This window comes from Ictalurus furcatus, chromosome 10 (assembly GCF_023375685.1).
Source record: "Ictalurus furcatus strain D&B chromosome 10, Billie_1.0, whole genome shotgun sequence".
NCBI lineage: Eukaryota > Metazoa > Chordata > Actinopteri > Siluriformes > Ictaluridae > Ictalurus > Ictalurus furcatus.
In genome coordinates this window covers 4,904,379-4,927,606 of record NC_071264.1, presented here as the reverse complement: position 1 = coordinate 4,927,606, position 23,228 = coordinate 4,904,379, and the positions used below count along the sequence as shown (strand labels likewise).

The following is a 23,228-nucleotide window of genomic DNA, read 5'->3' as shown; positions in this document are numbered from 1 at the left end:
TGTGAGTGGTGTGAGTGAGTGTGGAAGTGTGGTGGGTGAGTGTGGTGAGTGAGGGAGTGTTGTGAGTGAATGTGGGAGTGGTGTGAGTGTAGCAGGGGTGAGTGAGGGAGGGAGTGGTGTGAGTGTTGTGAGTCATGTGAGCGAATGTGTGAGTGGTGTAAGTGTGATAGTGGTGTGAGTGAGTGTAGCAGTGGTGTGAGTGTAGCAGTGGTGTGGGTAGGGTTTGTGTTGTGAGTGTAGCAGTGGTGTGGTGAGTGACGGAGTGTTGTGAGTGAATGTGGGAGTGGTGTGAGTGTAGCAGTGGTGTGGGTGAGTGAGGGAGTGGTGTGAGTGAGTGTTGTGAGTGGTGTGAGTGAGTGTTGTGAGTGGTGTGAGTGAGTGTTGTGAGTGGTGTGTGGGAGTGGTGTGTGTGAGTGGTGTGTGGGAGTGGTGTGTGGGAGTGGTGTGAGTGAGTGTAGCAGTGGTGTGGGTGAGTGAGGGAGTGTTGTGAGTGACTGTGGGAGTGGTGTGAGTGGTGTGAGTGGTGTGAGGTGGTGTGGGTGAGGGAGTGGTATGAGTGAGTGTTGTGAGTGGGTTGAGTGAGTGTGGGAGTGGTGTGAGTGAATGTGGGAGTGGTGTGAGTGAGTGTAGCAGTGTTGTGAGTGAGTAGGAGTGGTGTGGATGAGTGAGGGAGTGGTGTGTGAGTGGGTTGAGTGAGTGTGGGAGTGTTGGGAGTGGTGTGAGTGGGTTGAGTGAGCGGGGTAAGTAGTGTGGGAGTGTGGTGAGTGTTGTGAGTGAGAGTGGGGGTGGTGGGAGTGGGGTAAGTGGTGTGTGAGTGGGGTTGGTGAATGTGTGAGTGAGTGTGTGAGTGTAGCAGTGGTGTGAGTGTGAGTCATGTGAGTGAATGTGTGAGTGGGTTGTGTGAGCGTTGGAGTGGTGTGAGTGGGGGTGAGTGTGGGAGTGGTGGGAGTGGTGTGGGAGTGGGGTGTGGGAGTGGGGTGAGTGAGTGGTGTGAGTGGGGGAGTCGTGGGAGTGGTGTGGGTGAGTGTGGGAGTGGTGTGAGTGAGTGGGGGGTTTTGTGAATGTGAGAGTGAGTGCGGGAGTGGTGTGAGTGGGTTGTGTGAGTGTGGAAGTGGTGTGGGGGAGTGGTGTGAGTGGGGGTGAGTGTGGGAGTGGTGGGAGTCGGGTGAGTGGTGTGAATGTGGGAGTCGTGGGAGTGGTGTGAGTGAGTGCGGGAGTAGTGCGAGTGAGTGGGGGGTTTTGTGAATGATGGTGGGAGTGGTGTGAGTGGGCTGAGTGAGCGTGGGAGTTGTAGGAGTGGTGTGTGGGAGTGGGGTGAGTGAGTGGTGTGAGGGAGTGAATGTGGGAGTGGTGTGAGTGGGAGTGGTGTGAGTGCGGGAGTAGTGCGAGTGAGTGGGGGGTTTTGTGATTGATCGAGGGAGTGGTGAGAGTGAGTGTGGGAGTGGTGTGAGTGGGTTGAGTGAGCGTGGGAGTGGTGTGTGTGAGTGGTGTGAGTGAATGTGGGAGTGGTGGGAGCAGTGTGGGAGTGGGGTAAGTAGTGTGGGAGTGGTATGAGGGAGTGGGGTCAGTGAATGTGGAGTGGCCTGAGTGGTGTGTGGGAGTGGTGTAAGTGAGGGTGGGAGAGGGGTGAGTGGTTTCACTGAGTGTGGAAATGGTGTGAGTAAGTATGGGACTGGTGTGAATGAGTGTGTCAGGCTGGTGAGTGTTGTGAGTGAGTGACGACAATGTTCTCATGCAGGATGTTGAAACGCCGACTAAAAACCTAGTTAAACCGTCGCCAATGAAGACAGGTGTACTAAGGTTGAGTCTTTTACTGTTCGTTTTGCTTCAAAGACAGTGAGTGGTGAAAACTGAAATAAACCAACACAAATATAATCAGTCTCTGTCATTTGTTACAGCATACTTTCATTGTAAACTATTAATTAAATTCACATAAATTGTAGAGTAAGTGTGGGAGTGGTGTGTTTCTGTAGTGTAGTGGTTTCTGTAAAGCTGCTTTGAGACAATGTCTATTGTTAAAAGCGCTATACAAATAAAATTGAATTGAATTGAATTGAATTAAATGAGGGAGTGGGGTGTGAGCGAGTGTGGGAGTGGTGTGAGTGAGGGTGGGAGTTGTGCGGGAGGAGCGGGAGTGGTGTGACTGAGTGTGGGAGTGGTGCGAGTGAGTATGGGAGTGGTGTGAGGGAGTGGTGTGAGGGAGTGGTGTGAGTAAGTGTGGGAGTGGGGAGAGTGGTGGGAGTGGTGTGAGTGTGGGAGTGGTGTGGGAGTTGGGTGAATGAGTGTTATAGTAGGGTGAGGCTTGTGAGTGTGGGAGTGGGGCGAGTGGTGTGTGGGAGTGGGGTGAGTTGGGCGAGTGAGTGTGGGAGTGGGGTGAGTTGGGTGAGTGTGGGAGTGGTGTGAGTGGGTTGAGTGAGCATGGAAGCAGTGTGGGAGTGTGGTGAGTGAGTGTGGCAGTGGGGTAAGTAGTGTGGGAGTGGTATGACGGAGTGGGGTCAGTGAATGTGGGAGTGTGGTGAGTGTTGTGAGTGAGTGAGGGAGTGGTGTGAGTGTGAGTCATGTGAGTGAATGTGTGAGTGGTGTGAGTGAGTGTGGAAGTGGTGTGGGTGAGGAAGTGGTGTGAGTGTTGTGGAAGTGGTGTGGGTGAGGGAGTGGTGTGAGTGAGTGTTGTGAGTGTGGCAGTGGGGTGAGTGTGGGAGTGGGGTGAGTGAGTGTAGCAGTGGTGTGGGGGAGTGGTATGAGGGGAGTGGGGTGAGTGTGGGAGTGGTGTGAGTGAGCGCGGGAGTAGTGTGAGTGAGTGGGGGGTTTTGTGAATGATCGAGGGAGCGGTGAGAGTGGGAGTGGTGTGAGTGTAGGAGTGGTGTGTGAGTGAGTGGTGTGAGTGAATGTGGGAGTGGTGTGAGTGTGGGAGTGATGTGGGTGAGTGGTGTGGGAGTGGTGAGTGTAGCAGTGGTGTGAGTGGTGTGGGAGTGGTGTGGGAGTGGGGTGAGTGGGAGTGGGGTGAGTGAGTGCAGGAGTAGTGCGAGTGGGTGGTGTGAGTGTAGGAGTGGTGTGTGTGAGTGAGTGGTGTGAGTGAATGTGGGAGTGGTGTGGGTGAGTGGTGTGGGTGAATGTGGGAGTGGTGGGGGTGAGTGGGGTGAGTGAGTGGGGAGTTTTGTGAATGATCGAGGGAGTGGTGAGAGTGAGTGTGGGAGTGGTGTGAGTGTGGGAGTGGTGTGAGTGAATGTGGAAGTGGTGTGGGAGTGGGATGGGGTAAGTGGTGTGTGAGTGGGGTCGGTGAGTGTGGGAGTGGCCTGAGTGGTGTGAGTGTAGCAGTGAGTGAGTGTGGGAGTGGTGTGAGTGAGTGTTGTGAGTGTTGTGGGTGGTGTGGGAGTGGTGTGAGTGAGTGCGGGAGTAGTGCGAGTGAGTGGGGGGTTTTGTGAATGATGGAGGGAGTGGTGTGAGTGGGTTGAGTGATCGTGGGAGTGGTGTGAGTGTAGGAGTGGTGTGTGTGAGTGAGTGGTGTGAGTGAATGTGGGAGTGGTGTGAGTGAATGTAGGAGTGGTGTGAGTGGTGTGGGAGTGGTGAGTGTAGCAGTGGTGTGGGTGAGTGGTGTGAGTGGTGTGAGTGGGTGAGTGGTGTGAGTGGGAGTGGTGTGAGTGAGTGCAGGAGTACTGCGACTGAGTGGGGGGTTTTGTGAATGATCGAGGGAGTGGTGAGAGTGAGTGTGGGAGTGGTGTGAGTGTGGGAGTGGTGTGAGTGAAGGTGGGAGTAGTGGGAGTGGTGTGAGTGAATGTGGAAGTGGTGTGGGAGTGGGATGGGGTAAGTGGTGTGTGAGTGGGGTCGGTGAGTGTGGAGTGGCCTTAGTGGTGTGAGTGTAGCAGTGAGGGAGTGGTGTGAGTGAGTGTGAGTCATGTGAGTGAATGTGTGAGTGAGTGTGGAAGTGGTGTGGGTGAGGGAGTGGTGTGAGTGAGTGTTGTGAGTGTTGTGGGAGTGGTGTGAGTGGGAGTGGTGTGAGTGAGTGCGGGAGTAGTGCGAGTGAGTGGGGGGTTTTGTGAATGATGGAGGGAGTGGTGTGAGTGGTGTGAGTGGGTTGAGTGATCGTGGGAGTGGTGTGAGTGTAGGAGTGGTGTGTGTGAGTGAGTGGTGTGAGTGAATGTGGGAGTGGTGTGAGTGAATGTAGGAGTGGTGTGAGTGGTGTGGGAGTGGTGAGTGTAGCAGTGGTGTGGGTGAGTGGTGTGAGTGGGTGAGTGGTGTGAGTGAGTGCAGGAGTACTGCGACTGAGTGGGGGGTTTTGTGAATGATCGAGGGAGTGGTGAGAGTGAGTGTGGGAGTGTTGTGAGTGGGTGGAGTGAGCGTGGGAGTGGTGTGAGTGTAGGAGTGGTGTGAGTGGTGTGATTGGTGAGTGTGGGAGTGGGGTGTGAGTGGGAGTGGTGAGAGTGAGAGTGGTGTGAGTGAGTGCAGGTGTAGTGCGAGTGAGTGGGGGGTTTTGTGAATGATCGAGGGAGTGGTGAGAGTGAGTGTGGGAGTGGTGTGAGTGGGTTGAGTGAGTGTGGGAGTGGTGTGAGTGAATGTGGGAGTGGTGAGAGTGGTGGGAGTGGTGTGAGTGAATGTGGGAGTGGTGTGAGTGGGTTGAGTGAGCGTGGGAGTGGTGTGAGTGAATGTGGGAGTGGGGAGAGTGGTGGGAGCGGTGTGAGTGTGGGAGTTGGGTGAGTGAGTGTGATAGTAGGGTGAGGCGTGGGAGTGGGGCGAGTGGTGTGTGGGAGTGGGGTGAGTTGGGCAAGTGAGTGTGGGAGTGGGGTGAATTGGGTGAGTGAGTGTGGGAGTGGGGTGAGTGATTGAGGGAGTAGTGAATGTGAGAGGGGTGTGAGTGAGTGTGGGAGTGGTGTGAGTGAGTGCGGGAGTAGTGCGAGTGAGTGGGGGGTTTTGTGAATGATCGTGGGAGTTGGGTGAGCGTTGTGAGTGAGGGAGTGGTGAAAGTGAGTGTGGGAGCGGTGTGAATGAGTGTGGGAATATTGTGAGTGAATGTGGGAGTGGTGTGAGCGTGGGAGCAGTGTGAATGAGTGTGGTGAGTGTTGTGAGTGAGAGTGGGAGTGGTGTGGGTGGTGGGAGTGGGGTAAGTGGTGTGCGTGAGTGGTATGAGTGAGTGGGGTCGGTGAATGTGTGATTGAGTGTGGGAGTGGCCTGAGTGGTGTAAGTGAGGGTGGGAGAGGGATGAGTGGTTTCACTGAGTGTGGAAATGGTGTGAGTAAGTGTGGGTGTAGTGGGAGTGGTGTGAATGAGTGTGTCAGGTTGGTGAGTGTTGTGAGTGATTGACTATAATGTTCTCGTGCAGGGTGTTGAAACGCTGACTAAACATTTAGTTAAACCATAACCCTAAGGTTGAGTGTTTTACTGTTCATTCTGCTTCAAAGACACTGAGTGGTGAAAACGGAAATAAACCAACACAAATATAATCAGTCTCTGTCATTTGTTACAGCATACTTTCATTGTAAACTATTATTTAAATTCACATAAATTACTGTCTAAACAAAAATAAAGTTAGCATAACAATTAGCATCACAATTAGCTTAGCAATTAGCATAGCTTCACAGTAAAGGTTAGCTTGTAGCCTACATGCTTAAAAATAGTTGGCTTAAATTAACGTATTAAACATTATATTTTCTCCTCTTTAGACAGAATCATAATCAATAATGAATAATCAACATGTCCACTTCTATATAAATAAACTTACGACATTGCTTCTATGAACTTTCTTAGCCGATTGGCTTGGATAGTTTTCAGCTCTGATTGCACTGTTTGCTTCGTTCTTTAACATACCAACCAGGAAGTAACAAAACAGGAAGTGACGACATCACATGACACAAACAGATTAAATGATTTTAACAAATTATTTGGTAAACTGTAAAGCAATTATTAACTTTTATAATTAACTAGATTATTTTCAAAAACTTAAAATTCAAAAAAATAAATGTAATGCCTTAAGGCAACACAGTGACAGACTGAGGCAAGTCAGTGTGGGAGTGGGGGGAGTGGTGTAAGTGAATGTGGGAGTGGGGTGAGCGAGTGTGGGAGTGGTGTGAATGAGTGTGGGTCTCGGGTGTGAGTGAGTGTGGGAGTGGTGTGTGAGTGGTGGGAGTGGTGTGAGTGATGCAAGTGGTGTGACTGGTGGGAGTGAGTGTTAGAGTGGTGGGAGTGAGTGAGTGATGGATGGTGTGAGTGTGGGAGTGGAGTGGGTGAGTGTGGGTGTAATGTGAGTGAGTGTAGAAGTGGTGTGAGTGAGTGTGGGAGTGGTGTGAGAATGTTGTGAGTGGTGTGACTGAGTGTGGGAGTGGTGTAAGTGAGGTGAGTGTGGGAGTGATGTGAATGATTGTGGGAGTGGGTTGAGTGTTGTGACTGAGTGTGGCAGTGGTGTGAGTGAGTGTGGGAGTCGGGTGAATTAGTGTGAGAGTGGAGTGAGTGAATATGGGAGTGGAGTGTAGGTGTGGGGTGAGTGTTGTGAGTGAGTGATTGAGTGGTGTGAGAGTAGTGTGGGAGTGGTGTGAGTAAGTGTGGGAGTGGGGTGAGGGGTGTGAGTGAACATAGGAGTGGTGTGAGTGATTGTGGGAGTGGAGTGAGTGTGGGAATGGTGGGAGTGAGTGTGAGAGTGATGCGAGTGGTATGACTGGTGGGAGTGTTGTGAGTGGTGTGAGTGAGTATGAAAGTAGTGTGGGAGTGGTGTAGGAATGGTGTGAGTAAGTGTGGGAGTAGGGTGAGGGGTGGAAGTGTGGGAGTGATGTGAATGAGTGTGGGATTGGGGTGAGGGGTGTGAGTGAACATAAGAGTGGTGTGATTGACTGTGGGAGAGGTGGGAGTGGTGTGGGAGAGGTGGGAGTGGTGTGAATGAGTGTGGGAATGGTGGGAGTGAGTGTGGGAGTGATGCGAGTGGTATGACCGGTGGGAGTGAGTGTGGGAGTGGTGGGAGTGAGTGTGACAGGTGTGAGTGAGAGTTGGAGTGAGTGTATGAGTGGTGTGAGTGATGGGAGTGAGTGTGGGAGTGGTGTGAGTGAGTGTGGGAGTGGGGTGAGGGGTGAGAGTGAGCGTCGGAGTGGATCTAGGGGTGTGAGTGTGTGAATGATGTGAGTGGTGTGGGAGTGGTGTGTGTGATGTGAGTGAGTGTGGGAGTGATGGGAGTGAGTGTGTGTGTGAGTGAGTGTGGGAGTGGTGTGAGTGAGTGTGGGAGTGCTATGAGTGAGTGTGAGTGAGTGGGTGGGAGTGAGTGAGGGATGGTGTGAGTGTGGGAGTGCTATGAGTGAGTGTGAGTTAGTGAGGGATGGTGTGAGTGTGGGAGTGCTATGAGTGAGTGTGAGTTAGTGAGGGATGGTGTGAGTGAGTGTGGGGGTGTGGGATTGGTGGGATTGAGTGTGGGAGTGATGTGAGTGGTGGGAGTGGTGGGAGTGTGTGTCAGTGTGTGAGTGGTGAGAGAGGGATGGTGTGAGTGAGTGTGAGGGTGTGGGATTGGTGGGAGTGAGTGTGTGAGTGGTGGGAGTGATGGGAGTGAGTGTGTGAGTGAGTGTGGGAGAGGTGTGAGTGAGTGAGTGTGAGTGTGAGTGAGGGATGGTGTGAGTGAGGGATGGTGTGAGTGGTGTGAGTGAGGGATGGTGTGAGTGGTGTGAGTGAGGGATGGTGTGTGGGGGTGTGGGATTGGTGGGAGTGAGTGTGGGAGTGGTGTGAGTGAGTGAGTGTGGGAGAGGTGTGTGTGAGTGAGTGGTGCGAGTGGTGTGTCTGGTGGGAGTGAGTGTGGGAGTGATGGGAGTGGTGTGACTGGTGTGAGTGAGAGTTGGAGTGAGTGTGGGAGACGTGGGTGGGAGTGCTATGTGTGAGTGAGTGTGGGAGTGGAGTGGGTGAGTGTGGGAGTGGTGTGAGTGAGTGTGTGTCAGAGTGTGAGGGATGGTGTAAGTGAGTGTGGGAGTGAGTGAGGGATGGTGTGAGTGAGTGAGGGATGGTGGGAGTGAGTGTGGGAGTGTGGGATTGGTGGGAGTGAGTGTGGGAGTGATGGGAGTGGTGTGACTGGCGTGAGTGGGAGTGATTGTGGGAGAGGTGTGTGTGAGTGATGTGAGTGAGTGTGGGACTGGTGAGGGTGTGAGTGAGTGAGTGAGTGTGGGAGTGGTGTGAGTGATTGTGAGTGACTGGTGTGAGTGAGTGTGGGAGTGATTGTAGGAGTGGTGTGAGTGAGTGTGAGTGGCTGTGGGAGTGAGTGTGGGAGTGACTGTGTGAGTGACTGTGGTAGTTGTGTGAGTGAGTGTGGGAGTGGTGTGAGTGTGTGACTGGTGTAAGTGATTGTGGGAGTGGGGTGAGTGGTGTGAGTGATTGTGGGAGTGTTATGAGTGTGTGAGGCAGTTGGGTGAGTGAGTGTGGGAGTGGTGTTAGTCAGTGTGGGAGTGGGGTGAGGGGTGTGAGTGTGGGAGTGGTGTGAATGAGTGTGGGAGTGGGGTGAGGGGTGTGAGTGAGTGTGGGAGAGGTGTGAGTGTGGGAGTGATGGGAGTGGTGTTACTGGTGTGAGTGGGAGTGGTGGGAGTGATGGGAGTGACTGTGTGAGTGGGTGTGGGAGTGGTGTGAGTGAGTGTGGGAGTGCTGTGAGTGGTGGGAGTGGTGTGAGTGAGTGTGGGAGAGGTGTGTGTGTGTGTGTGTGTGTGTGTGAGTGATGTGATGTGAGTGAGTATGGGATTGGTGTAAGTGAGTGTGGGTTTGGTGTGAGTGATAGGAGTGGTGTGACTGGAGTGAGTGGGAGTGAGTGTGGGAGTGGTGAGTGTGAGTGGTGTGAGTGAGTGGGAGTGGTGTGAGTGTGGGAGTGGTTTGAGTGAGTGTGATTTACTGTGGGAGTGGTGTGAGTGAGTGTGTGACTGGTGTGAGTGTGGGAGTGGTGTGAATGATTTTGAGTGACTGTGGGAGTGGTGTGAGTGAGTGTGGGTGAGTGTGGGAGTGAGTGAGACTGTGTGAATGGTGTGTGAGAGTGATTGAGTGTGTTAGTGGTTTGAGTGAGTCTGTGAGAGAGAGAGTGAGTGTGGGAGTGGTGTGAAGGATTGTGGGTGAGTGAGGGTATAGTGTGAGTGGTGTGAGTGTGTGCATGAGTGTGATTGAGTGTGGGAGTGGTGTGAGTTAGTGTGTGTGTGTGTGTTTCTGTGAGAGTGTGACTGAGTGGTGTGAGAGTGTGTGTGAGAGAGTCTGAATGCTGTGAGAGTGGGTGAGGTAGTGTGAGTGAGTGAGAGTATGTGTGAGACATTGTGAATGGTGTGAGTGAGAGTGTGTGAGAGAGAGTGAGAGTGGGAGTGGTGTGAGTGATTGTGAGTGAGTGTGGGAGTGGTCTGAGTGAGCGTGTGAGTGAGACTGTGTGAATGGTGTGAGAATATCAGTGTGTGTGTGAGAGAGTGTGAGTGAGAGAATGAGTGATTGAGTGAGCGATTGTGAGAGTGTGTGTGAGTGAGTGAGTGACTGAGTATGTGAGTGAGTGGTGTCTGTGAGAGTGTGTGAGACTGAGTATATGAGAGTGTGTGAGTGGTGTGAGTGAGCGAGTGAGTTAGAGGGTGTGACTGAGTGTATAGTGAGGAAGCGTGACTGTGTGAACGATGTGACAGAGTGTGTGTGTGAGTGGTGTGTGTGTGATTGAGTGTGTGTGAGAGAGTGTGAATGGTGTGTGAGTGTGTGTGTGAGAGAGAGTGTGTGTGTGTGTGTGTGTGAGAGAGAGTGAGTAAGTGTGTGAGTGGTGTGAGTGAGGAGTGAGCGAGTGAGTTGTTAGTGTGTGAGTGAGGAAGCGTGACTGTGTGAATGGTGTGACAGAGTGAGTGTGTGTGAGCGAGTGTGTGTGTGTGTCCTTTAGTTGTGCTGCTGATTTTTCTGTAGTCTCTACCACTGAGGTAGAATCCTGAACTTGTACAGGAGCTTGTGTGCCTCAAGACAGGCACCCCATTATGGAGATAGCAAAAGAGATTTAAAAACAAAAACAGCGACAACAACAACAACAACATCAAAAACAACAAAACAAACAAATAAACCCCGTGTATATAATAGCAGAGAGGCAAAACTTTTGTAAATGGTAAAAGGCTGCAAAACTCATACAGAAGTTTGTGTGCTTTAAGAAAGTTATCACATGACTGAGGTGTCAAAAGAGGTAAGACCAGACGATTTAATGCAGTGTAATGGCAAGACATTTTTTTTTTTATTAAAGGGGCACGTGACTAGCCTTTAGATTTACTTGTTCTTTAACAGTGTGTGCAAACAGCAAACAGAAAAGTTAAGTCACAGAAATAGAATCCTGAACGTTTACAGCAGCCCAGTTATCCCAAGAGAGGTACCCCATGATTGAAGTCGTAAGAGAAGTAAGCCAAGACAAAACTGTTCAACGTGACTTTTGTGAGAAAATTCAATTGCCTATCCTTTAAATTTCCTGTCCTTTAAAGGAGTGACTAACCTTTAGTTTTGCTGTAGTGTTTACCACCAAGATAGAGAACTGAAATTCTACAGGAGCTTGTTTGCTTCAAGACAGGTACACCGTGATTGAGCTAGCAAGAGAGGTAACACAAGACAAAACTGGTTATCCGAGTGGAACAACATGACATTTTTATTAAAAGTTCAAGTGACCAGCCTTTAGATTTCCTTATTCTTGAACAGCGAGACTAACCTTTAGTTTTGCTGTAGTGTTTACACACCAAGGTAGAGACCTGAACTTGTACAGGAGCTTGTGTGCCTCAAAACAGGTGCCCCATTATGGAGATGTCAAAAGAGGTAAAAAGAAAAAAAGATACAGGTTTGTATCACAGTAGAGCGCCAAGACTGTTCTAAAAGTTTCAGGTTCCTAGATTTTCGATTTGGACAATAAGTTTCCCATTGTGACTAGACTTCACTGCTTTCACTATAGTGTTTACCTCAGAGGTAGAGTCCTGATTGGTGACCTGAACTTGTACAGGAGTTCATTTGCCTCGACAGGAAAAAAAAGATATTTATATAATGTGTATTATTGACTGTATTATGGCAATAGCACTGTAATGAATTTTACCGCTTCCCCTCTCCTGAAATGTCTCACCCTTGAAAGAAGAAAATGGAGTCAAGAGAGTGTGTGGTATCACAGACAGCCATGGCCACTTTCTTTTTTTGTCAGTTGTCTGTAGACATAAATATAAATGCCTTAATCTGAGGTTCAATTCAGTTCAATTCAATTTTATTTGTATAGCGCTTTTTACAACGGTCATTGTCTCAAAGCAGCTTTACAGAAATATATAAACAAGGATACAGATTTTAAGTGTGTGGATTAATCCCAATTGAGCGAGCCGGTGGAGAAGGTGGTGAGGAAAAACTCCCTAAGATGTTATGAGGAAGAAATCTTGAGAGGAACCAGACTCAGAAGGGAACCCATCCTCATCTGGGTAACAACAGATAGAGTGAAAGTAAAAGAAAGTTCATTATGGTTTTTATATGAAGTCTGTTTGTTGAACTAGTCCACTGTTCAAAGAAGACCTGAGTGCAAATCTGCATGTGGTAATTACAGTCCCGGGGCCTTAGTAGCAACTGCAGTCCCAGCAACCACAGAGAGAATGTCCATGTGGAATTGGAGTTGATGAGAGCTCTATCCAGAGGTAGGGCATCTGAACTGATCAGGCAGGTCCGGAGAGAAGAAAGGGCCAGAATCACTAGCATCTCCATAACATCATGTGTCGGTTGACAGAAGGAGAGAGGGAGAGGGAGGTAAAGAGTGGGAGAGATAAGTGGTAAGATGTTAGGTAAGACTGTGCTTTGCGTAAAAGTAAGTCTATTCATGGTAAGCTTGAGTAAACGAATATGTTTTCAGCCTAGACTTAAACACAGAGACTGTGTCTGAGTCCCGAACAATAATTGGAAGACTATTCCATAACTGTGGGGCTTTATAAGAGAAAGCTCTTCCCCCTGCTGTAGCCTTCACTATTCGAGGTACCAACAAATAGCCTGCACCTTTTGATCTAAGTAGGCGTGGCAGATCATAGAAAACCAAAAGTTTGCTTAGGTACTGTGGCACGAGAACGTTTAGCGTTTTATAGCTCAATAGTAGTAGTATTTTATAATCAATACGAGATTTCACTGGGAGCCAATGCAGTGTTGATAAGATCGGGGTGATGTGGTCATATCTTCTGATTCTAGTTAGGACTCTAGCAGCTGCATTCTGTACTAACTGGAATTTGTTTATGCTCCTACTGGAACATCCAGACAGTAAGCCATTACAATAATGTAGCCTAGAGGTGATGAAAGCATGAACTAATATTTCTGCATAAAGAAATAAAGATATTTCTTATCTTATCAATATTTCTGAGATGAAAGAAGGCTATCCTAGTAATATTATCTACATGAGCGACAAATGATAGGCTGGAGTCAATAATTACTCCAAGGTCTTTTACTGCTGGACATGACGAAACGGAAAGACCATCCAGAGTAACTATGTGATCAGAAAGCTTACTTCTAGCTAGACGTGGTCCTAGTACAAGTACTTCTGTCTTATCAGAATTAAGTAAGAGGAAGTTAATGAGCATCCACCGTCTAATGTCCTTTACACATTCCTCAACTTTATTAAGTTGTTGTCTGTCATCTGGCTTTGCTGAAACATACAGCTGTGTATCATCAGCATAACAGTGGAAGCTAATTCCATGTTTATGAATAATTTGACCTAAAATATATATATATTTTTAAAGTATAGAAATTTAGAAAAGCTCAAGGGACACTATTTCCTGTGACACTGGTTCCTGTGACCTGTTTTAGAGCTAAAAGACAACAAATATGGATATCTAGTCTCATAACCTGCGCTTTGTTATGCACGCGTTCGGGTTATTATTAATTTTTTATGTGCTAAGACACAATTATAGTGTGTTCAGCAACCATGGTACCCAAATTATACACTGAAAGTAAATTATTAACTTAAAATGAAAATGTTAAGTATAGCTTTAACATGTCCTTAATGTCTTTATGCCATTATCATGGATGCATTATCATTTTGCATTTGATAATTCTATAGTGTGTTCCCTGATGTTATGTCACAGCAAACCAGTGACTACATTTCCCATCCTGCACTGCAGCCTACAAACATGGCCACCATGGACTACACTTATACTAACACACTAATACCTATTTATGCCTGTTTGCTGATTGCCTGACCCATAGCCTGTTTTGACCACACTTCTGTCTAATGATTTGGATTTGTCTGCCTGTCGCTCGTAAATAAAGTCTTTTACTGCATTTGCATCCGTCCTCAGCTCCATCAAGTACTGGAACGTGATACCTGAGATGGTTAAACATGTTTTCTTTGATTCAGTGTTGATGCTAACCCTTGTGTGGCCCTCACTTTTTGCTCCAGTGGGGGTCTTCACAAGGTCAAATTGACCCAGTATATAACTGTGGGTCTATAACTGCCCTATACAATACTGATGTCAAATCTGTGTCCTATTTGAAATTTACCTCTGCTAGATCACTTTTAACAATGAAAGTGTCATCTGGTTTTGTGTGATACAAGCAATGAATCAACAATCAATACATTTATAGCATAAATCAAGTGAAACAATGTTTTCATGGTTATTGATATTGATTGACTATTGAACTTGTGTTTAATTGTTACTCTAAAATTTTATCTCTCTGGTTATATTCAGAGTAGTATTGGATATGACGACTACACAGAACAAAGAAAAATCAAGTTTGCATTTTTAAAACTTTCGTTAATTCCAAAAATGGAAACCTGAACTCCTGAACTCAGTTTCTTCCTCATGTTGTGTTAGTTTGTAAGTTTCACCTGTACCTGCTGCAATCATTTGTGAGAATCAACTTTGAAATCTAAACAGTAAAATTGTACCTTGATATTCATCTCTGACTAGTTTATTTGGCATTACAACAACACCAGATTATTAATTAAACAGATTTAACAGGTTCAGACTGTTGGCTAGAGTGTATTTGCTTGTGTGTGGAAAACAGTGTAATTACTTCTGAACACCAAGGTTTCAACTGAAGGAGAATTTCTACATTGTAAGTATATGTGAAAACAATGAGAAATGCTTATAGTGTGTTGTAAGAAAAGACACTTGAGACATGAGTGTTGAACAAAAAAAATGATACTTTACTGATTATTCAAAAGCAAAAACTAAAAAAAACATGCAATACAGGTATTATAAACCTGCATTAACATACATTTATTAGGTTAGGGTATTATTTACAGATATTAGTACCTTTCATACTACACTGAATGATCGAATCTGATTGAAAGGTTTGCATTATTTTATTCAAGGTTAGATAAGTTAGTTCTGGCTGTAACCTGTATGACAGGTTAACATTAATGTGCTCCTTCTAATATGTTATTGTTTCTATAGTAACAGCTTCTACACAGGGACTTAATCTGAGACCTAATCGGAGACTAATAATAGATGGATTTAAAAATTAATTGTTTAGCAATGTAAAGTTTATAATCGTCAATGTGACTTTTTTTGGTTAGGAGATGTTTATGTAACATTTATGGAAGGTGTCTCGGATATACTTTCAGAACTATAAACCATTAAATCGTGTGAGGTTTTGTTAATTGATAAATGAAACATTGTTCTGTTTGGACAATTGCTGTGGTATAAGCGGATTAATACAATATAGACCATTCGGGGGGGGGGGGGGGTGGATGCTGGAATCTAGGTGTAAAATACTCACCACTGATACTTCATACACATTTTATGACGACGTGGTGAGTACAAGGTGGTGAGTACGAGGTGGTGAGTATGAGGTTTTCAAGATTATAACTCTCTCCTATATATTGAAATTAGATTAGAACGGATTTAGAAGGGCCTCCTGATAAATTCCTCCTCAACAGGACTCACACGCTGCCTTCTACTAGTAGTGGCTTCTTCGATGTCCTCTTCAACACTCCTCCTCCTCCGGCTTTGGGTGGGAATCAACATGTAGCCTACAACATAAGGGTGAGCAAATACAAAGTCAGCTATATTGACACTGACGCAAGGAGTGGACACAGGAGTAACAGAAGGGGGTGGACGGTCTTCTTAAAGGAGATAGTCTCCTCAAAGGGGTTGGTCTTCTTAAAGGAGATAGTCTCCTCAAAGTGGATAATCCTCTTATAGTGGAGGTTCTTCCTAAAAAGGGGTATGATTCTCAAAGGGGACGGGTTTCTTACAGGAGATTGCCTTAGGAAGTGGGGTGTGTTTCTCCATGGTGTTGTAGTGGAGCTCGTCGGCAGGAAACAGTGGGTCAAACGATGTTTCCTCCCTCCGTCTTCCTGTGTTGAAAGAGATGAACAGATAGTGAGACACAATTGCATGTCTCGTAAAAGGAAGCAGAAAATCCTCACTCTAAACAGTTCTGTTAACTGTTAATAGTAAATAACTGTAACATTTTCCTATAACAGTGCATACATCCTCAGTATTTATGTTGTGTCCATCTGTGGCTCCCCAAAAACTCTTCCTTACCTCTCTCTCCTAAATCACACAACTCCTAACTTTATTACACACGACGGCGATGAAGAACAAAGCATCGCTGACAAAAATTAAACCAAACAACTTTATATTTTTACCTAAGCAGCAGTGCACTGGTCAGATTCATTCTTATTTATTTATTTATTGCTCAGTCAGTTTCTTCCCAGCAGCTCTGTATCTCTCCCTCCCTCCCTCTCTTTCTCCCTCCCTCTTTCCCTCTCTCGCTCCCTCCCTCCCTCTTTCCCTCTCTCGCTCCCTCTTTCCCTCTCCCTCCCTCCCTCTCTCTCTCCCTCTCTCCTTCTCCCTCCCCCTCCCTCCCTCTCTCCCTCCCCCTCCCTCCCTCCCTCTCCCATTCCCTCCCTCTCTCCCTCTCTCCCTCCCTCTCCCATTCCCTCTCCCTCCCTCTCTCTCTCCCATTTCCTCTCCCTCCCTCTCCCCTTCCCTCTCCCTCCCTCATACATGTATCTTGGCTACTATATAGTAGGTAAGAAAGTGGTTTTGGACGCAGCCCACTGCTTCAAGCAGTCGTCTATTAGCACGTATAGCATGACAAATAATTAACCGCACTTGAAGCTTTCGTAAAATTAAAAATAAAAACACCCAAAACTGTATACGGTACCATAACGAAGACCAACTCTATGTTGATACTTGAAATTCTGAAGGGAACGTTGGACGGCCTGGTGTGGGGATGTAATGTGTGCCGTTAATTGATCTATGTTCTATAACATGTAAAATGGAAACATGAAAGGAATATTCTAAAAGCGACTCATGTAAATACCTTAATCAGAATATTGTCTTATTCAGAATAAGGTCAATAATTAGATTACTGCTGTCCATGTAAAAATAGTCTTTCTTTTTCTTTCTTTCAATTGTGCTTTCTTTCTTTTGTGATTTCTTTCATTTGTTGTTTCTTCTCTTTCTTTCTTTCATTCTTTCTCTTTTGTGCTTTTTTTGTGCTTTCTTTCTTTCGTGCTATCTTTCTTTTGAGGTTTCCTCCTGTCCTCCTTTCATGTCCTTCTTTCTTTCCTCCAGACCAGTGGAGACCGGCTGAGGGTACGAAGGCCATTCCACACACTTTCACCACCGACCAGTTTTGCACTAATTTAATTTAGCAAAATTTTTAAATAATTTGCTGCCCTGAAAAGGTTATTTCTATTCTAAATAAAATAATAAGGTTTCGCTTCCTATTTCTCATTAGGAGGGAGCAAGCATCTACAAGTCTTTGCTCACCGTGGGGAAGGTGATTTCTTCACTCTCTGAGCAAGCTCAGGGCAGAAAGAAAATCTTCATTCCATACAGGGAGTCGGTCCTGACATGGTAAGAAGCACATCTGAATTTGTTATTAAACCCAGTTTGGTTGTCGACCCACAAGCTACCAGCCTGGAATTGTGTAGGCAAATAGATGCTTCTCATGTGCTTCTCCTCTGCTGCTGTCATAGGGCAGCTGAAAGCCTTTCTAGGATAGATGGCCTAGTTCATATAGATGAGCTCAGAGATGCTGGTGATTGGGTTGGATCAATGCACTGAGAGTTCGTAGACCATTGACTAATATTTTAAACTACAAATTTGCCTCCTCATCAAATCTCATTTTATTATGCATTAATATTAATCTGTGCTTACGTTTTCCCCCTCTTCTGTGGTGCCTGGACATGGTTTTTCTATCATGCTGTCTCTTATGCGCAGGTTACTGAAGGAAAGCTTGGGTGGAAAATCAAAAACGGCCTTGTGTCCAGCCATAAGCAACATGGATGAGAGCCTGAGCACTCTACACTATGCTCAGCAGGCTCGCCTGATCATCAATGTAGCCAAGGTCAACGAGGACACCAATGCCAAGCTGATCAGTACATCCAAGGTCAGTACATCCGTTCCCCTGCTCGCTACACATTCAGTGATCAGTTCTCTCTGCATCTCTTCCTGCTGCTCAATTAGAGCTAGCCTTGACCTGAGTACATTTTCCTTGTCATGACTTGGGTATCTGTGCTGTTCAGTGGGAAGTGCACAGCACCTCTTTATTGTCCTCTCAGCAGAGGGCAGTAGATATATATGATATGTACTTGGATATATGAATCCACTGTGTTGCTTGTGTTCGACACCAGAGCTGAAAGCAGAGGTGGAGAAGCTGCGGGCCGCCCAAATGAGCTCGCAGGACATCGATCCAGAGAAGATGAGACAATTCCAGCAAGAAATCTTCACCCTGAAGACACAACTCTCTCAGCAGGAACACGAAATGGCTGAAGTGCACAGGTAATGGCAAAGCACATATGTTCTTTTTAGTGACATTAACCATGTGCGATGTTTCACACATTGTTATTGTCTTGTGTAGAACGTAGAAGGAGAAACTAGAGCACGAAGAAAACATGAAGAGACCAAAGACCTCCAGGCTTGTGTTTGCTGTTTATTCTAGTTACTAGCATCTAACAAGATCTTTATTAGTCTATAATGCAGCATGCTCACATATCCTCTTTTTCCCCTCCCTCTTGATACATCAGCGAGTAGGCATCAGATTTAAAGTGGATAACCGACTCCCCAACCTTGTGAACCTGAATGAGGGTCCTCAGCTGTCAGAGATGCTCTTATACATGATTAAGGAGGGGCAGACCAAGGTCGGTAAGCTCAAGTCTGAGTCAGCCCACGACATCCAGCTCTCTGGGGCTCTTATTGCTGATGAACATTGGTAAGATGCCATAATAAAACAGCATAATACCCCATCTTGGTATCAGATGCCTTGAGTTCCACAAGGACATCTGGCTATTGGGAACTTTTACTGTTGATTGGCTATCATGTCTTGCCTGTCATCCTTCATAATCTCTCAGATAGTCAGTCTTTTAAATACACCTGTGTACAAAGCAGTGTTAGCTAAGCATTTAGTAGGGACATTTAATTCTAATAAACCTCTTAATGACAATTGATGATGTTATAGAATGGATTTCAGTTTGAGAAGCATTTTCTTGAGAAAGATTCAGCTGCGGTGGTTTTATGTATCAAGGCCGTATTGGTTTGCCAGAATACAGGCCTCAGCTACATCTATTTTTTATTCTTCATTTCAATGTGAATTCATTTATGCATAAATTAAATGGTTCTTGTTTACATGCACCGTTTTGGACACCAAATAACACCAGTTTTCTCTGGTATGTAATACTTATACTTAACCCTTTCACATGGTTCACTGGTGTTTCATTCCACTGGTAGAATGGAAATCAAATTATCAGACATTTTCAATCAGTATAAACGAATTAACAATTTTATCGCTACAAGTCTGTTATAAGGTTAATCAGGACAGTGTTGGGTTTCTGTGTGTAGGTAGGGTATCATGACTGTGCAATGGGAAAGGGGAAGAGTGTGAGTTTCCTGCTGAGCAAACAATTCACATCTCTCCACAATAACATTGGTACAGTGATAAAACGGACAGCACAACTAAAGCTTGTTTGATAGTAAAACACCAGATACAACTGACACAATCAAATTATAACATTTAAACCTAATAGGCTAAGTAAAAAAAAAATATTTATGAAAAGCTGAAAATTCTTAAAGCCCTGAGCTCTTTTGGCCTCTGAAAGTAATAAGTAATAGAAAAATTATTTTTTCTAATCATTAAGTTAATAGAAACTAGAGATCAACTGTTATTGATTTTTAACATTTTTTATTACTGATACCAATACTTGCATATTTATGTGCCCGATAACCGATATACAGAACCGATATTTATTTATTGTCTTGCTTCTGTTTTTGACACAATGATAACACCACTGAGCTGAACAAACCATTTTATTTATAACAATTTCATCAGTTTAAATTCCTCCTTGCACACAAAACAAAACAACTCTTATCGATACACAAATAAATAGAGGGGTCGGGGTCTGAAGAGTGCAAAAATTACAAAAATTAAGTGCACCCTTACTAAAGTGTCACCATCATTGACTCGTCTCCCCTCAGCTGCAGTGGCGGTCCTGTGCAAAATTCTCAAAATGCCCACAAGATGTCGCCATTTATCCGTGAAACCGATATAAAACTGATGTCAGATTATGGAAAAATGCTTACATATCGGTTAAATATCGGGAACACCGATTATCAGTCGATCTCTAATAGAAACCTTAGTATCTCCAATGTTAATGGCACAGTCAGTATCACCCCCGTGGAAAATGCAAAGACCTTTGTGAATTCAATTGTTATCAGCTAATACTTTTGTCACTATTTCCGCTTCAACCACCCAGCCGAGGTGCAATGTGAAAAGCGAGTGTCCTGCTGGAGCAATGGAGATGGCCAGAAGGACTTTGAGTTTGCCAAAGATGAGCTACTTTCACCTCAAAGAGCTCAGTAAGTTCAAAAATCAGAGTCGATCATTTTCCCCCATATGTTTGTTGTGTGTTTTAATTTTTTTCAGTCTATTTTAAGTTTTTATATTATTCATTTTTTATTTTACTTGAACACCAAATACTGAGTTTCATCAATGCCTTTATTTATAACCATTTAATTATTAAAAATGTTAGTATATAACAGCAAAGAGCATTTAATATACTGTAAATATTTAGTTCATAAAAGTTCATTTAATTTATTGTTAACATACAAATAGCACTGAACACATTGTACAGACAATGTTCTATAGTTTTAGGAGAGATGGAATAATAAAAATGATCAATAATTAACCTACTGAGGCACTCGTAGGAGGAGTTTTAAATTGGTAACCTTTTAAAGCTATTTAAAATATGCCGTAGAGGATATCACTTTATAAATAACTAGTAGTTTGCGTTACATTGAAATAAACGTATTGTGTTTGTACCATTCATATAAATTTATCCAGTGACAGTCATATTAAAGTGTGTTTTTCCACTCATCATATGTTTTTAAAATTTTATCTTCAGACTAGAGGCAGAGATTGAAAACGCCCGACTGAAAGCCAAAATGGAGATGATGCAGGGGATCCAGGTGGCTAGAGAAATCTCGCAGAAAGAGAAGTTTTGGTATGAGAACCGGATCAAAGTCCTGGAGAAAGAACTTGTACGTTAAAGGCTCTGTTCAGGAGCAGAACGAGTTACTTGATTTATAAAAAATTCTACTTCTCTTTCTTGTAAATAAGGAAGACCTGTTTAATTTTCAGGAGGAAGAGAATGAAAGAAAAAGAGCAGAGGAGCTTGAGAGGCAGAAGTTTGTCAGCAAGATGGAGGAACTGCAGACAGCGAAGTCTCTCCTGGAACAAGAAATGAGCATGCACAAGAAACGGATACAAATGGAGGCCCAGGTTGCCAGACAGGTACATGGCTTCATAGAGGGGTGTGACTGTATACCTCTGTAACCATGGTGATGATAAAGCCTGAAATAGTTTATAGAGGTCGAGCGCAATTGCTCGAACTATGGGTTATTTGCAAAAATCCACACCGATGGTTTTTCCCTGGTTGCGTCTGTTGTGGGAGCGGCTGAGAAGAGTACGCTGTCATTATACAGTATGAGAAATAAAAACTATCACTGGCCAATTTTGTTGTGTTATTTGAAATGTTTTTTATTTATTTATTTATTTTTTTCATTCATTTTGGATGTCTCTATTTTTATTTATTATTTGGAATGTTGGTTCAGTTTGGATCTCTTATTTTCTTTAATATTTATTAATTTTTAATATATATATTACTATTTATATATTTATTTCATTTAACAAAGTACAGTGCATTTTCATGGTACAGTCAGTACTGTTTATTTTTGTAATAAAGTTCAACAATATTTGACTTGTTTTACTTGTATTATCTTTTCATTCAGTATCAATTTAAAAAACTATCGGTTGATTAATCAATTATCAGCAGGTTGGTATCGCCCAACTTAGTTATCGTATCGGTAAAATCCACTATCGGTCGACCTCAACTAGTTCAGTACCTTAACTAAATGGTGCTACAGTTATATACAGCAGGTAATGGCATAAATGTAAAAAGTTGTGAGCAAGGAGGGTGATATAACAAAAACTGTGATATTTGTTTTTCATAATTCAATGTGAGTGTGTTACAGTTCAGTCACTGCTTTATCCAAAATTTTAAATGAAGCTTGTGAGTGGTAATGGCATTATGTTTCCTCATGTTTAAAGTTTTACCTTTACCTACAGTCCAGGGTTAATAATGATATTCGACATGCTAAAATCCTGGAAGCGGAGAAGAGAAAAATTGCAGAAGATCTAGCTGATATTCAGAAGAAACTTGCCCTGAAGGTGAACCAGACACCCTAGACTGGTAGGTTTAATGTCTCTTTATAGCATTATAAATTGGATAAGTGCTTGAAAGGCTGCTGCTGGCTTGAAACATGCTGCAGGTCAAATTTGTATTACAAATTAAAAACAACACTGTCAACTTATTGAAATATGAAAAGCCACAAACGTCATTTTACTGATGTTTGTGACACAGCTATATGCATTTGTCCAACAGAGGATCCAAAATAAGCAGTTCCATATAGTAACTGTATATTCATATTATCTAATACCAGAACAGATATACAGTATTTAAATAAGATTAGGTCTCTGATTACTTGAAATTTCTATGAGTAATCTATTTATATATTTTTTTCAATGTTTTCAATATTTTTTTGCTCTATCTCTTGCTCTGTCTTCCGGGTCTGGCTCTCTGCCGGATTTTGGAGCTTGTGTCGTGAAAAATAAAATTCCTCTCTGACTCCGAGGAACCAGAAGGGTGTGCCAAAGACGGAGAGCAGCTCTCAAGCATATAAAGAGCTGCTTGAAGTGATTACTAAGGCTGGATGAGCTTTTTTGTCCCCAGTGAAAATAATCTCCCTCACACTGCAGGAAACTCCCCTTTTTTCCAGAAGTGCAAATGATCATCATCATCATTTCCCTTCTGGGGAAAACCATACATAAGCCCTATTTATAACCCCACGATGTTGGATTATTCTGCCATTGTGGGGAATGAACGGCACAGCTATTTAGCTATGCCAAAGGTGGAGGAGGTGCTTGTGAGCTACCTCTCTCCATCGACAGTAGGTAGTTTAGGGGGGCTGACATTGCCATCCAAGCCATGTAAGGCCACCTCGGCGCTGGTCGGCAAGGCCTATGCAGTAGTGGTTCTTGCTTATGGGTCACTGCATACAATGGCAGTGTTGCAGGCCTATGAAGCAGACCTGCTGAGTTAGCTCGACATACGGTGGCATTCAGCCCCATTGTGTCAGGTTCGTCAAGGCATCCACTTGTGAAATGGCAGCCACATAGGCTTTTCAGCCCCCACTGAAACGGTCTCATGTGCAATAGGCCCAATGGTATGACGTTGGCTGCTGCTGCCATAAGCCCCAATAATCTCTCATAGAGACTAGAGGGGATGCCTAGAAGAACCCAATATTGGTGCGCATTGCATCCAAACGTGAACCTTGGGAACTTCCTGTGACAGGGTGATATTTCTATGTGGAAATATGCATCTTTTAGATCTATCTTCACAAACCAGTCCTCGAACTAAATCTGTGGAACGATAAGCTTGAGTGTCAGCATCATGAACCTGTATGTCCGAAGAGTATAGTTCAGACGACGCAGATCTAAAATAGGCCGCATACTCCCATCTTTTTTGCGGACCAGGAAATAACGGCTGTAAAAACCTCCCTCCTTCAGGGAACGGGGTACATGTTCTATGGCCCCTTTGTCCAAGCGTGATCCTACTTCCTGCACTGTCAGACTCTGCTCTGTGCTGACTACTTTGGTGAGCACACCTCTTTCCCTGGCTGTCCATGGGGCTACGTGGGCTGCCACACTCGCCTTCTGTGCCTCCCTCGCACTAGCCTTGGTCTTGGAACTTGACACGATGGGGCTGAATGCCACCGTATGTC

At 44.8% G+C, this 23,228-nt stretch overlaps 1 protein-coding gene across 2 annotated transcripts; it reads left to right on the top strand.

Moving 5' to 3' along the window:
* The first annotated feature begins 16,081 nt into the window (after positions 1-16,081).
* On the top strand, positions 16,082-21,836 carry LOC128614195 (kinesin-like protein KIF14). Of its 2 annotated transcripts, XM_053635544.1 has the most exons (6): positions 16,082-16,960; positions 17,115-17,283; positions 17,528-18,105; positions 19,643-19,745; positions 20,291-20,426; positions 20,527-21,836. In XM_053635544.1, the coding sequence occupies exons 3-6, from the start codon at positions 18,096-18,098 to the stop codon at positions 20,719-20,721; spliced, it is 444 nt and encodes a 147-aa protein (XP_053491519.1). In that variant the 5' UTR covers positions 16,082-16,960; positions 17,115-17,283; positions 17,528-18,095; the 3' UTR covers positions 20,722-21,836. The 2 variants fall into 2 exon arrangements, with proteins under 2 accessions (XP_053491519.1, XP_053491517.1); XM_053635542.1 differs by having other exon boundaries at positions 16,082-17,283.
* Positions 21,837-23,228: the final 1,392 nt, after the last annotated feature.

Bases quoted from the DNA above. Each gene is read 5' to 3' on its own strand.
- LOC128614195 (XM_053635544.1), top strand. The intron at 19,746-20,290 runs GTAAGTTCAAAA...TTTTATCTTCAG, and splicing joins CTTTCACCTCAAAGAGCTCA to ACTAGAGGCAGAGATTGAAA. The intron at 20,427-20,526 runs GTACGTTAAAGG...TTTAATTTTCAG, and splicing joins AAGTCCTGGAGAAAGAACTT to GAGGAAGAGAATGAAAGAAA.